Here is a 16,032-nt window from a genome sequence, read left to right as displayed (position 1 = left end):
CTGATCATAATTGTCATGTCCATGGAAAAATGGCTCCTTCCGGAAGATCATACTTGCCAGCATACAACCCAAACTCCACATATCCAAACTATAATCATACATCTACATTAAAGGAAATGCACAGTTATCATTTATGAATCTCCAGGTTTGTCCCTCCAAAATAACAACTTTTTGCTGGGCACAGTGGCATATTCTTGTTATCCAAGCACTCTGAGAAGATGAAACAGGAGGATAACAACTTGAAAGCCAGGAGTGGGAGTGCACACCTATAATCCCAGCACTTAGGAAAGGTTGAGGCAAAAAGACTGCTACAAGCATGAGGTCAGTCAGGACAACACAATGAGTACAAGGCTAGCCTGAACTATATAGTGCAACCCTATCTCAAACCAAACACCCGCTCCCAAAACCACAGCCAGGTACCACATGCCAGTAGCCCCAGGACTCAGGAGCCTGAGGCAGGAAGATTGCTGTGAGTTCAAGGCCAGTCTGGGCTACACAGTGAGTTCCAGGTCAGCCACAGTGAGACCATGTCTCAAAACAACTTACACACATACACACAAAAATTTAAATAAAAATAAGGCAAGTTAGCCAGCCAAAATATCAATAACTCCATGTAGTTCTTTTTTTTTTAAAAAAAATGTATTTGGTACAGGGTCTCACTATGTAGATTGGACTTGTAATGATCCTCCTGTTTTCAGCCTCCCCAGAACTGGGATTACAAGTCTATGCCACCACAACTGGTCTTAGTGGCTGGTTCAGTATGCAAAGGGGCAGGGCCAGCATAGCATGTGGTGCCAGGGACTGAACCCCAGTCCCTGCGCTTTCCTATGCAGGTGTTTAGTCTGCTAAGCTATTTTGCTGGCCATTCCATGTAGTTGTTTATGGTCTTCTGTCCGTCCGTCTGTCCGTCTGTCCGTCCACCCATCCACCCATCCACCCATCCACCCATCCACCCATCCACCCATCCACCCATCCATCCATCCATCCATCCATCCATCCATCCATCCATCCATCCATCCATTTATCCATCCATTTATTTGGTGGTATCAGGAATCAAACTCCAGGACCTTTCGCTTGCCAGGCTAGTACTTATTCTACTGAGCTAACTTCCCAGCCCATCTTCCATCCATTTTATTTTATTCTATTATTCATTTATTTTTATGAGTTTAGGACAGGGTCTATAGGGTCTCACTATGTAGACTGGACTTGTATGATCCTCCTGTTTTTAGCCTCCCAAACACTGGGATTACAGGCGCATGACACCACAGCAGGGCAGGGATCAAACCCTAGCCGCTGTACTCTGCTGAAGCAGATGCTTAAGTCTGCTGAGCTATCTGGCCGGCCCTCTTCCATCCATTTTCAAACCAACCTACACATACTGTGCTGAGCTTTTTTTTTTTTTTAAATTTACACAAGAAAATTCCCAAACTATTAGCTTGTGAAAATCTTTTAGTAGGTATCACAATTTTTAAAATGTCAAATTTAATTTTAAATTTCCCTAAATTAAGGCTGTTTTTGTCACTATTTTAAAATAACGCTGTAAGGAATAGTTTTAAGTGCAAATTATGTTTTTAGAATTAGGGTTACATTCTTTAGGCCCCAGAAATGGAATTTTTAGGACAGAGCAAAACAATTTTGCTTGACTGTTTTTTTCTTTTTTCTTTTTTTTTGAGGCAGGGATTTACCTTGTAGTTCAGAATAGCCTTGTACTCTATGTAGTCCAGGCTGGCCTCAAACACACAGCAATTCTCCTGCTTTAGCCTTCTCGAGTACTTACGATTACAGATGTGCATCACCTCACCTAGTGGACTCTTTTTTGAGACAAGTCCTTATTGTGTAGCTCAGGCTGGCCTTAAACTCAATATGTAGCCCTGCCTGGTTGGCAGACATTTTAAATTTTTAAAAATTATGTATTAATAATTTTTAAAAATTACTGATACTTGGAGAAAGTATCAGTAATTAAATTTTTTTGTTGTTGCTGGGAGGAGTCTTTTTATATTTAGGGCATAATTTAGTAGATATATAAGGGAACAATTTTGGTTTTATTCTTAAAAATTGGTTAAGGCTATCTTGAAATTTAAACAGTTCTGTAATTTCTGAGTAGAAAAAGTATTTTGGGTGTACTTTTTCTTTAGGGATCAAATGCAAATTGACTTATATTCTACTGACATAATGCAATGCAAACTATGCTGGATGAAGTGATCTATATATTACATTTCACATATAAGGAATAGCAATGAATGCATGTAAATGGCTTGCTCAAAAGCATGGTGACATTTTTGCAAGTCATAGGACTGAAACCGTATTTGCCCTTCTCTTTTTACCTGATAGTCTACAAGTAGCTCAGGGCCTTTGAAGTATCGAGAAGCAACTCGGACATTATATTCTTGACCAGGATGATAAAACTCAGCCAGACCCCAGTCTATTAGCCGCAGCTGAAAGAAAAAAAGAAAGAGAGAGAGAGAGAGAATAAACCATAAATAATTTTATCTTCCTCTAAGCTCCATTCTGGTATTAGAATACTCTTAAAAACTTTCAGGCCGGGGAGATGGCTCAGTAGGATAAGTGATTGCTTGACAGGCAAACTCAAGGATCTGAGTTCAATCCCCAGTTCTGCAAAAAAACAACAACAACAAAAAAAAAACACAACAAACTTTCAATGCTGCCCTTGGATGGTGCATACCTATAATTTCAGCTCTCTGGGAAGCTAAGGCAGAGGATCACAAGTTCAAACTCTGCCTGAACAGGAAATAAAACATGGTTCCGTTAAAAAAAAAAAAAAAAGCGCCTTGGAATGTAGCTACCTGCAAAGGCCCTGTCACATAATCTTCAATACCCTGGGGGTGGGGGGAGGTGCAAAATGGTGGGAGGGAAAGGAGAGAAGGAGGGAGAGAGAGAGAGAGAGGCAAGCAAGCAGCCATTTACTGGTTATCTATAGCTTTTAAGATAAAAATAAAATTTCTCAGCTTAACAGACAGCTTTCTCCACAATCTATTTCCTGAAAGAGACTCTCACTGCATGTTTTTATGAATTTCTTAAACTATTCATTTCACTAAAACATCCCTGCTATGCAGTGTTCTGCTATCTACTGCTTCTTATTTTGGGGGATACTGAATTTAGCTCAAGGAAATCTTTCTAATCATGCAAGTAGAACAAATGAACCATTTTCAGTCTTCTGAACTCTTCTTTAAGAGAACCTATAGCTCCTTATTATATATTTGTTTTCACCCTCCCCTTCTCTCCTCCTCATTATTTTCATTATTGGTACCAGGAACTGAACTCAGCTAGGCAGGTGCTTATGCTACTGAGCTGTCTTCCCAGCTCTTTATCTTTCTTTGTAAATTTAAGTTTATTGGTGCATTTTGGGTATATGTAATGATCATAAGATACAGAATTGTGATACAGAATTGCGACTGGACATGTTACTTTTTTTCCCTCCTTCTTTTATCCTACCTTCAACTCATCTTCCCCTATTTACAAAAGCATTATTTCCATTTTTATCTTCTTTTCCTGTTTTTCTTTCTTTTCCCTTATTTGCTTCCCCTTCCCTAGTTCACCTTCTACTTACAAGTAAGTTCCACTCTGGGGAGAACATTCATAAATTGAATTTGTTCAAAATCTGACAAAAGTGAGTCTTGTACAGTTCCAATGTTCATAAACTGCGGACACTCAAAACTCAACCTCCAATTTCTTTTTGTTTTTGGTACTGGGGATTGAACTTAGGATCTTGTGCTTGCCGGGCAGGCACTTTCAACCTCCAATTTCTAGCAAACCCAACTCTCTCCCTGGGTAAAGGTGATCTCAATTATCCTGCCATTTAACGCAGGTAAGAACAGGACTGACGGGTTTATTTCCCTCACAATTTATCTGTCAACAAATCCATATTTTATCTGTCAACAAATCCTGTTAGCTCTACTATATTCTTTGTTACGTTTTTTGGTTTTGCCTCTGCTATAGTCTGGCCATCCTCAACATCTGCAGTATCTCTTGCTATCATTTCTTTGGATTTACTGGAATAGGCTTTTGTCCTGACTGGTCTAATTAATGTTACTCCTGCCTCTATTCCCCAGACAGCAGCCAGAACAATTCTTTAAAAAGCTGCTTGTTTTAAAACAATTATAGAGTCACTGTAAGTTGCAAAAATAGTAGAAGTTCTGTGCACTCTCAGTTTCCCTTAGTAGCAACATTTACCATCCCTATAGTACAAGAAACCAAGGAAATTGACGATGGAACAATTCATATACAGAACTTACTCAGGTTTTACTAGTTTTATGAATGTGCGGTGCAATTTTATTCCATCACTGGATATAGAATTCTTTCATCACGAGTGCTCCATATGCTATTCCTACTCTTAGTAGCCTGTTCTCGATCAATATGTCTTTATCAAGAGGAAAATGTCATATACACAAGATCATTACGCATCACTTTGTTTTTCTGAGATAAGGTTTGTTCTGTATTTCAGACTTATCAGTGACCCTTCATATGGTGCCAGTTATTGGACATTCCTGCAGTGGCTTTCAACCTGCCTGGTTTACTGTGTATGGCAAGAAAGGAAAGAAAAAACGACACAGTAGAGGGGGGGCACAGCAGGGATCTGAGACTACCAGTTGCTCTTGAGGAGCAAAAGGCTGTGAATTTCCAGCTAGCTAGCATTTTACTAAGCCAGTGTAAGGGAGGGAGTGAGGTGTTTCTGGAACAGCACAAAGACAGTGGTAGAATGGCCAAGTTTAACATCATAAAGGAAACAAGCCAAGATTCATTCCCACACCTGGATACAAATCTCACTGACCAAGAGGAAGATGGTTTCCGCATTCTAAAACCAGCTCATGAGGCAAACAGGGCAAGGAGATCCTAGGACATACTATGTCAATTTACAATTTGTGGTCCGCAACAGAATGGCCTTGAACTAGTGGTGACCCTCCTTACCTCAATCTCCCGAGTGTTGGGATTATAGATGTGTGTGATTAGCATATAATTTTTGATACAGTCTTGCTTTTTTCACTTACCAGAAGATCACCCAAGTGGCTACATGTAACAGTGTTCTTATGAGTGATACTCAAACAGTTAAATGCATGGTATGGATATGACCATTCACCCTAGTCCCAGGGTGGCCTCAATTTGGAGCAATCCTCTTGACTCAGCCTCCCAAGTGCTGGGACTAAGGGCATGCACCATCATGCCTGGCAGTATTTCTTCTCAATTTTGAGCTATTAAAGATAAAGGTTCAATCATGTTTATAGGTTTGGGGATGGACCCAAGTTTTAGATAAATGACACAGATTATGCAGTATACTTGTATTTAGTGTCTTATGAAATCGACAAACTATGAAAGTTTAGCATTTCCCCAAATGCTAAAATTTTACATTCTCATCAGCTATGTATGAGATGTAAAACTTTATCACATCCTTTCCAAAAACTGGTATTGTCATTATTTTTAATTTTAGATTTAATATAAAGTGAAATAGTGAGAAAATGATAATTGTTCTTCTCAAGCTCTGCAAAAGCTTTAGAGAAAAGGTAGGCCAACAACCTGTAAGGATTTACATGATTCTTTTTTTAACCTCTTTGACCTCATTTCTTGCTCTTCTCCATTCATTCTATTCCAGCTCTATCCTTGCTGCTGTTCCAACATGCTAGTTTACATGACGTATTTATATCCTGTCTTTCTTTTTAATCCTGGCTTATAATTTTCATGGCACCCGTTATTCTCTAAATGTCAAGGGCTGGGGATATAGCTCAGTAGAATAAGCGCTTGCCTGGCAAGCACAGGGCCTGAGTTCAATCCCCAGTTCCACAAAAAAAAAAAAAAAAAAAAAAAAAATCAAAAAATCTAAATGTCTAAAAAATGGTATCTTTTGTAAAGTACGTAACTTTTTGGCCTTGGTTCCTGAAGCAGGCTTAGAACAATAAAGGTGAAAAATTGCAATGCTAGGCAGTTTAAGCCTCAGAAAGCAAAATTTCTCCCACTGTCCTCTTTTTTTTTTTTTTCCAAGTTTATGCATTTTTTTTTTCCTCCAAAGACGACCATGAAATAGAATTTGTCTTCCCTAAACTGGGTTACAGAAACTATGTATGTTTGGAGCAGATTACCATAAGATCCCCACATCAGAAGGGGTCCTGTCCTAACATCTGAGAGCAATACTACACAAAGAAGTCTAAATGAATCTGAATAGAGAAAGGTTTTCTCCATTTAGCCTATTAGCATTAGATTAGAGCCTTTGTTAAATCATTCTGCTGTATGGTTGCCTGTGCTTCAATCACACTTAACACAAGGAAGTCTCCATAAAAACCCAAAAGGAAAGAATTTGGAGTTTTTCAATAGCCAAACATGTGCAGGATCCAAGACAGTGGCACATGTGGAAATAGTGTGGAGGTCTCTCTGCCCTTCCCGCATGCCTTGTTCTATGTAATCTTTTCGTCTGTGTCTTTTACAATGTCCTTTCAAATAATCTGGTAACTGTGTTTTGAGTTCTAACCACTCTGGCAAGTGACCTGAACACAAGGTGTAGGTAGTTGAAACCCCAAATTATAGTAGGTCAGAAGCAGAGCTAAAAAGAACTAATGGGGTTGGGGGTAGACACAGGAGGACCAGTCCCACGATCTAACGCCATCTCTAGGTAGACAGAGCCAGAACCCACTAATTTAAGACATCTGGCTGGGGTCTCTTAATATAGAATTAACTGCTGACTTACTGGTGAAGATAAAATCTTTTGGGTCACAGAATTCATACATGCTTATATACTTGTACTAACTGAATTTGAACTGACTTCCCTCTATTCAGACAGGCACACATTCTTGCTTTAAGGCTCTTGTATTTGGTATTATCTCTGCCTGTGAGGTGTTTCTTGATATTACAGGCTCAGGCTGCTGTTAGCAGTCTTTAAAAATATCACTTTTTCACTTCTTATTTTACAACTGAAACACCCTCTGCCATTCCCTATTCTCTTGTCTTCCATACTACTTTAAACTTTCTATTCTAACAAGCCATTCAAAAAATAACTTCTTCATGGATAAACAATTGTTTGGTCTCCTTTGTTTGTTTGTATATTCTATCCCCCAGTCTTTACAATAGGGTCAGTTACATAGTATGTGTCTAAAAACATCACTAGTTAAGTCAACAAATCACATCCCCCAACAATACAACGGACAGTCATCATTGCTTGGTTACCTTAAAAAACTGAAATGTTACAAATATATGGCCATTACATGTCTCATGAAGAAGCATGTGCAAAAGTCAAAGTCTTCATGACACTTGCTAAGCAAAGCAACATCTTAACACTTCACAACTGTGACTTTTAATTCTTACATTTAACCTAATGGCATCCATTGTACAGGCAAGAAAAAGAAGGCAAATGAGAAAATAGTTTCTAAGGAAACTTATTCAGTAAGTTAAAGCATTCATTTCTCGGTCTACGCAAATGTTTTACCCATTATACAGATATGTATCCTTGATGCATTCTCAGGAACATAAATAATGGTTTAATTCATTCACTAGGGACAAAGGGTTAAAGATGGGTTTTACTCCATCATGAAGTAAAACTTGTCAGTCTGTGACTCTACCTTTCTGTGCTCATGATCAATCATGACATTATGGGGCTTTACATCTCTGTGCATAATTCCCATGCTATGACAATAATCCAGGGCCTGTGAGAGAAAAAGGTAAAAAGAGGTAAGTTAAACTGTATAACAATGATTTTTTTTTTTTCTTTAAATTCTCAACTTTTCCCTCCACATATGTAGCCCTTCTGGCTCACAACCCTGGGAATCAAGATCAGGACAATCACTCCCACAGCTATTTTTTAGGAAGTTGTTCAGGATCCCAAAGCCAACTTAGGTCTTTGAATCTCAAATTTTGTTCTTTACAGTTATTTCAAAATTCTTTCCGTTCAGAAAAGTTCAAAGTATATACCAATTAGACCATTTCTAATTTTTCCCTCTTATCCAAGGTTAGATTATCTCTATAAACAACATCTCAAAATACTTGAAAAACAGTCAATCTTTAGAGCCTATTTTAACTTACAGCCACAGGTTAAAGCTAGTCTGCTGTCTTTTGTGAATAATGTGTCACTGACCACGGTCAGCCTATTGGTTTGCATACTACCCATGGCTGCTTCTGTGCTATTAACAGGAAAGAACAGAGTGACAAAGATGCTCTAGGCTCATGAAGCTTAAAGTACTATTTGTCCCTGATGGAGGTCATCAATCAATCCAATTTGAAAAGTATGTAACCTCACGTTAAGGTGAACTCAGGGACATAACTGTTGGCTTTGTTAATCCTGGCCTTTGAGTCAAGTGACGGCATTAGCCAAGTTCTTGTCCTTCTCAAGGGCAACTTGGATTCCTATAGCTGGCAAAGCTAAGCAGACATATCCATAACTTTCTCAAACTCTGCTTGGCACAAGATTGTATGAGCAAATTGGAAAGATGAAGTATCTATACTAGTACAATTTCTTTTGGGTAAGTTGTAAGGCTTAAGCAATAGGCTTGATGCCAACCCTTGTTTAAGAAGAAACCTTAGCCAACCCTTAGTAATTCTCACCTGTCTAAAGCTGATCTTGTAACTAGTAGGAACAAGATATATTTGTTGATCCCATTTTAGAAATCAAAAGTCCATTTTCAATCAGCAATCCCTAAGCAGAGATTTACACAATCCTTAGGACAATGACCCTTTGAAGGCTCAGTTAAATTTTATAGTTTTACTTGGTGAATGTTAAGTGAAATAAAGTATATTAGAAGCCAATAGATCAAGAGCTATTTTTAAGTAAGTTTTGACAATATGATTTATAGTCTCAGCTCTTTTCTAAACCCTCCTTAAAGCATTCAAAACTGCACTCCTGCTAAACACCATTCTGTAACTCTTACATTAGCCCAGGGGTTCAATACTATTATTACTAAAAACTTACAAGTACAGGCACTTTCTTTCAATGTAACTTTACAAAGTTAGTTCATGAGTTTTCTACCATTAGCTGGACTATTTAACAAAGTTAAGGTTAATTTATTAATTTATTTTTTATATATTTGGTATAGGGTCTCATTACTTAGCTCAGACTCGTAGTGATCCTATTTTCAGCCTCCCCAGCACTGGGATTACACGTGTGTACCACCATGTCCAGTCTTGAAGGCCAGTCCAGTGTGTCTGGTGGCACAGCATGTAGTGCCAGAGATTAAACCCCAGTCACCATGCTTGCCTAAGTAGACAGTCTGCTGAGTTATCTTGCTGGTCCTGCTAAGGTTAATTTATATTTATTTATTTAATTTTATTGGTCTTTTGGAGACAGGGTCTCCTTATACAGTTCAGATTGGCCTTGAGCTCACTTTGCAGCCCAGGCTGGCCTTGGACTCACAGTTATCCTCCTGCCTCAGCCTCCCAAGTGCTGGAATTACAGGCATGTGCTTCCACATCCAGCCTGTGCTAAGGTTAATGTAAAGCTACTTAATATCCACAGTTTCTTACCTTCAGAATCTCATACATGTAAAATCGAATATCATAGTCTGTTAACGTCTGGTACAATTGCTGTAAAAACAAACGCAACACTTCAGCTATGAAATAAAGCTAATGGGGAGGCAATTTCTCATTTTTACAGTAATTCAAACTAAGACTTGGCTTGTCTGCCACTGTTTCAAGACTCATACGTTCACTTCTATTTCTCCAATGTAATATTCGTTTTAAAGAGATACTAGAGGTTTTTCAGCTAGGAATGTACAAGTGCAAAAAAACTTGTATTAGTGAATTCATAATTCACTATTAAGAGAAAATACACATTTATAATTTACTTTGCTTTTTTAAAAAAATTTTATTTACGTGTGTGTGTGTGGGGGGGCCAGCTCAGCTCACCAGGGGTGGGGCTGGCTGGCATGTGGTGCTGGGGGATTGAACCGCAGTCCCTGTGCTTTGCTAAACTTGTTCTAAGTAGGTGCTTTAGACCACTAAGCCATCTCACCAGCCCCCTACTTTGCTTTTTCATTTACTTTCAGACCGTCTTATAAGATGCTCTGGCAAAAATACAACCTCCTTACATGGGGAACTAAGCCACTTTCCATAGCCCTGCTGATCATCAGTAGGTATGTAGATGGCATGAGGCCAACTCTGTCGAGCCACTTTAACAGAAGTATTCTTGCACTAAACTGAAAGTAAACTCTGAAGAACTATAATGTAACCTCTCCAATTTTTAACGGGCAACAGAATTTTTACTTCTACATATCTTTAAACACTTAGTGGTATCCTCTGATTTTTTTTTGGCAGTACCGGAGATCAAAACTCTGGACCTTGCACTTGCCAAACAGGTGCTTCAGCCACTGAGCTACATTCCTACCCTCCCTTTTTTCTTTTTCCCCCTTTGTTTTTGAAGATGTCATTCTAATTTTAAAACAATTTCCCTTTTCTTTCTTTCCTGTCTTTTTTTTTTTTTTGGGGGGGGGTGAACAGGATCTGCTGGCCTCAAACTCACAGTGATCTTCCTGCTTCACCCCTTTCTCAACAAGAGTTCTTTCATTTACTGATATATAACATTCTTCAAACTGCTGCAAAGGGAAGTCAAATACCTTTATAACCTATACTCCAAGAAAGTGCCCATATTCTTGTCACACTGAAATTAACAAGTGTTTGAGATTAAGTAGGCTACCAAATATGTGCTAGAGCAGAAATCTGACATCATCCTTTCTCATTTCTGACTTTTTATGACCTACAGTATAAGGGGCTGCATGGTAGTTCAGTGACAGGAGTGCCTGAATAGCATGAATGGACTCCTAGGTTCAATACTCAGTTTCAATGGTGGTGGCAATGGGGTATACAAAACCATTGCTCTGAGCAATTCTAAGAAATTAGCAGTTTCTACTACTACAAACACAATATGTTCCTTCTTGAATATCCTTGTGTCTTAAAAAAAATTGCTATACAGCCAGTCCCTGGGTGAACATGTACTGTGGCCCTTATTATAGTGGACATGTCATGAAAGATAAATGTAGTCATTAAAAAAAACAGTAACCAAGTAAATGGACAAAATAGCACTATGTGGAAAATGAGTACAACTTGTACAGGAACTTTTCTATCTTAAGATTCAGCAATGTCAGGATGAAAAGTTCTTTTAAGAAGTGACAAATTCTTCTCTTATAATATCCATAAATGGTTCTCTAGGTGATCTAAAAACTCCATAGTTTTAAATATTTGACTAATAGTATACCTTGAAGTCTGTGTTGTTTACATGTTCAAAAACCAAGGCGGGGGTTCGTGACTAGGGGAAAGAAAACAAACACACACATTAGTAATGGAACTGACAAGTTTAGCAGACACGTTTGAAGATGCTGCGTGGTGAATTTGGCAGGTCTTGCCTCAGTAGTAAGAAACCCTCTATTGCTAGAAGCCCTCCCCACTCTGATCACCACCACTTAGGTCATTTTAAGGATGGATTTCAAACAGAAGACATGGAGCTGAAGTCTCACCAGGCTCTAGGCAGCCCGACAATGCGCCCATCGCCCATCAGCATCGGACCTGAGTTTGCAAAATGGATTAAGACATTTCAGTTTCCAGTGCTATCAGTCTCTTAGCCTAGAAGAATAAGAAATAGTCTGTGGGTCTCTTTGAAAGAAAGACCTAACCTAGTTAAAATGGTATACTGGATTAAGCACTTATAAAGCAGAACTTAATGCTGAGGGTGGGAGGGAAAGCAAAAGGCCAGTTGTGCTCTAGGTCCATCACCACCTCAGGCCTGGTGGGCCTTGCTAATGCCTGTGATACTCACCACAGGATCTTTTACAATGTCTGCCAACGTGATGATATTGGGTCCTCCTCTCAAATTCTCCAAAATCTTTATTTCACGCTTAATTTTCTTCTTTTTTACTGGCTGAAAGGATAAAAATGCATTAGTGAAAAGCAATTTCAGGACATCCCAACAGGTAGTGTAATAGATGAAGGTGTCAGACACCTCTCTGATTCCCTTTCTTCTGGTATTATGCTGAGAACTCTACAGATACAAAAGTTAAAGAAAAAAGATTTCCATTCCAAAGAACACAGCTCTGCAGAATTAACATTTAATCTCACTCAATAGTATTACATGCTGTGCTTTAAAACTATCTACTAGCAATTTAACTTGTTAACAATAATAAGATATATCATTAAAAAAAAAACTCCACAATTTGTAAAAAAATACAATGAAACATGAATCCTTTTCTTCTTAAGTTAATAATGTTATAGACGGGCTGGGGAGATAGCTCAGCAGTCTAAGTGCCTGTCTGGCAAGCACAAGGACTTGAGTTTGGTATCTGGTACTGCATGCAGTACCTGCCTGCCGTGGAAACTGGGCATAGTGGCGCACGCCTACAATCCCAACCCTGGGGAGGCTGAGACAGGAGGATCACTATAAGTCTGCTCCTCCTTTTTTTTTGGTACTGGGGACTGAACTCAGGACCTTGAGTTTGTGATGCAAACCTTTATGCCACTGAGCTATCTCTCTAGCTCCACTACGAGTCTGAACTGCACAGCAAGACCCTGTATCAAATAAAACAAAAACAATAAAACATTTATATGTTTAAAAATGCTATAGGTGAAGGATATCAAGGTCAACAGAAAGGACAAACAAATTATCTTTGTTTAGTATAACTTATGGGTAAAGTGTTGACCTTCAGCTAAGACTTCCTCAAATAAATCCTACCTTCAACCTAGTTGCTCTGTGCCCATTATATATAACTTCTCTAGGCCTTTATTATAAACACACAGCCAGAATCAAGTAAGATACCTGAAGAGACCAAAAAACATTGCTGGGACATAATACTTATTAAGAGCTATCTGCATTATTACTAACAGGCTTATAAACAAATCCTTTCAGGCTGGGGAGATAGCTCAGTAGAATAAGTGCTTGCCTGGCAAGGGTAAGGTCCTGAGTTCAATCCCCAGTATCACAAAAACAAAACAAAACAAAATGAATCAACACAACCTTTCATTTTAAAAAACTGCTATGCAAAACTGGGCATGGTAGAACATGCACAAATTCCCAGCAATACTAGCACTTGAAGGCTGATGCAGGATAATTCTCACAAATTTGAGGCTAGTTTATATTAGAGAGCAAGGCTGTCTCAAAATAACAAAAGCCAAACCACCAGCCAGCCAGCCAGCCAACCAACCAACCAAAATCAAACAAATTTCAATACAAACTGTTATGAACAGTCTATACAGTATAACTTCTAAGTTCTTTTGTCTTTACTCATCTTTTCTGCTTCTGTTTTGGGATACAAATCATTTGGGTTTTTCTGAGGCTCTTCTTCCATCTGTACCTGTGTTGGCCCAACAGAATTCTAATGCAAGACATGCATATAATTTTAAGCATTCTAGTTGTCACATCAAAAAAGTAAAAACCAGCTGAGAGTGGTGGAGCATGTCTGCAATCCAAGCACCTGGGTTGGAGCAGGAGGACCACTGTGAGTCTGAGGCTAGACTGGGTTACACATTAAAGTCAAATCAAGCCTAAGCTATACAACAAGATCCTAACTAAAAAGAAAAAAGTAAAAACCAGCTAAAAATTCTTTTTTGGTGGTACTAAGGATTCACACTACTAGGCAGGTGCTCTACCAATGAGGTACATCTTCAGTCCTTTTTTAAAAAACTCAGACATTTCAGGGAGACAAAGTTGGGCCTTGAACTTGGGATACTCCTGCCTCAGCTTCCTAGAGTACTGGGACTATCAGTATACTCTACTACATCCAGCTAACCTATGGTTTTGTCACCCAGGCTTCTGTCAGAATTTTGCTCACTGGCTGAAAAGCAAGGTGGTCAGTTTTCTTTCCTTGCTTTAAGTATTCAGATCTTTCTGATCTGCTAGCCTATGACCAAGTGAACTTTTCTTCCTCTGGAGACTAACACACTTTTTTTTTTTGGTACTGGGGATCAAACTTAGGACCTTGTGCTTGCCAGGCAGATGCTTATACCACTGAGCTATCTCCCTGAGCACCTGCTTCCTATTTTCTACTAAGCTGCTACTTCCTAATAGCTGGCTTATGGTAAAAGGTATATAAAACGCATTTATAGAATCCTTCTAATCTATAAATTTATAAAGCTGATTCATGACAGATTTATACTCTAATGTGATCACTGTAACTTCTCTTACTAGATGAATAGGGAAGTGATAAAAAATTTTAAATAGTTTATGAAAACTCCACCTGTATTATGTACATTGCTTACTGTATACTTGTAATATACAGTACAGTTAGGAAAACTGAGCTGAAAAAAATCTTTCCCTTAAAAAAAGAAGGAAAAAAACCCAAACAGTAAGTTCTCACCTACCTAGAGGATATGAAAGTCTTATAATATTTAAGACCAGAAGTAAATGTAGAGATTAGAGGTCTATGACTTCACCAATTTAATCTTTAATCTCTCTTCTCATGTTTATCACTCATGTATGGTAACATGACATCTACAATTCAGGTATGTCCAGGTTTTCAGATTTACTGCTTGGGCAACAATGAATAAAAAGGACTTATCTTGAGCTGCATATAATATATACAATTAATGCACATAAGTGCAGTTATTATTATTATTGGCACCAGGAATTGAACTGAAACCTGGTGCTTGCCAGGCAGACACTTGTGCCGCTCAGCTATATCTGGCTCTAGTTAATGTACTTCACTAACAAAACCTTTATTTTCTATATTTGTTATAGTAGTAAAAAGGCAAGTAGACTAGGTTGGACATGCCTGTTCAATCACTTATTTCTTCCTTTTCCTGCTGGCATGTCCTAGAACATGTTTCCCTTTTCTATGCCTACCAACTAAATCCTCCTCTCATTCTACCTGAAACCAGTGTGAGGAGCTTTCCCTAACTTTTCAAAATGTATTTAGTAGAGGGTCTACAGGATCTCACTACACAGATTGGACTTGTAGTGATCCTCCTGTTTTCAGCCTCCCAAGCGCTGGGATTACAGGCACCACTACGCCCAGTCTCATTTGCTGTCTCCGCATGCCCCAGGGGTAGGGCCAACACAGCACACTAGGGATTGAACCCCAGTCCCTGCATCTGCCTAAGCAGACTCTTTAGTCTGCTGAACTATCTGGCTGGCCCCCTAACTTCTGACCTCTTCTGTACTACAGACCCACTATATGAGCCTTTCATATGGATATAAATAATAATATGCTATCTGTACAGCAATTAACCACTGAGAAGAATGTATGCAGTGTATTATTTGTTGAAACTGTACTTTCGATTTGATTTGAAACTGTCTCATTGCTATATGTTTATCAATAAAACTTTGAAAAAAAATAAAAATAAAAAAAAATAAAATTAAATGTCACTTTTTCAATTAAAAAAAATAATAATATGCTATCTCATTCTATCATATACCCTTCCATAGAAAACCATCTTACAATTATACAACTTTAGTCTCCAAATGTTTCCTTGTAACAGTTCTGAAAAAAGTAGGTAAAAGATTATTTTATTTCCACAAATGAACTTGCATGGTTAACTGCTTTTAGTTTGGCTTAAAATCCAAGTATTCTGACTTTCAGCTTAGTTCTCTATCTACATGTGATGCAAATATTAAGCTCCTTGGTTCTCAAATGGCAAGAGGTATGTTAGCAAATTCACAATGGCACTGTGGGATGTTTTAAAATTTTAAGGAAAATTCACCTGTCAATATTTGGTATTTGCCAGACATTAAGTACTATCAACATCAGACTGAGAATATATTTTTGTTTTGATTTTTGAGACAGGGCCTTGCTATGCAGTTGAAGACAGCCTTGAATTCACTATGTAACCCAAAGTAGCCTCAAACTGTTGGCAATCCTCCTGCCTCAACCTCCTGCCTGGGATTATAGGCATGTGCTAACATGCCCAGGTGAGAATCTATTTTTATGAAGCTGAGTTTTCAGTAGTTGTTCTGACAAAAAGCAAATGCTTTGCAAAACAAAACATGTACTAGAAAATGAGTGATGGTGTTCATACAATTCCAAAATCTGAGAAGCTATATTGTGATTAATGTACAGGTATATGACTATGTATAGGTATACATTCTCCAAAAGTAATTATCGCTACATAAAACAAAATTAGTTT

General features: G+C 38.4%; 1 protein-coding gene across 1 annotated transcript in view; it reads right to left on the bottom strand.

Moving 5' to 3' along the window:
* The window catches only part of Csnk2a1 (casein kinase 2 alpha 1), a gene marked incomplete at its 3' end in the record, with an annotated part of 31,256 nt that continues 15,224 nt past the window's right edge, over positions 1–16,032 (bottom strand). Inside the window, exons 4-9 of the mRNA XM_023714949.1 lie at positions 11,738–11,839; positions 11,180–11,230; positions 9,454–9,513; positions 7,560–7,643; positions 2,325–2,435; positions 1–102 (exon numbers count right to left, since the gene is read on the bottom strand). Coding sequence (XP_023570717.1) covers positions 1–102; positions 2,325–2,435; positions 7,560–7,643; positions 9,454–9,513; positions 11,180–11,230; positions 11,738–11,839 — 510 coding nt within the window. The remainder of the gene's footprint in view (positions 103–2,324; positions 2,436–7,559; positions 7,644–9,453; positions 9,514–11,179; positions 11,231–11,737; positions 11,840–16,032) is intronic.

Source organism: Octodon degus, unplaced genomic scaffold (genome assembly GCF_000260255.1).
Source record: "Octodon degus isolate 3935 unplaced genomic scaffold, OctDeg1.0 scaffold00037, whole genome shotgun sequence".
Taxonomy (NCBI): domain Eukaryota; kingdom Metazoa; phylum Chordata; class Mammalia; order Rodentia; family Octodontidae; genus Octodon; species Octodon degus.
Note: the sequence above shows the minus strand (reverse complement) of the source record. Positions and strands in the feature narration are given on the sequence as shown.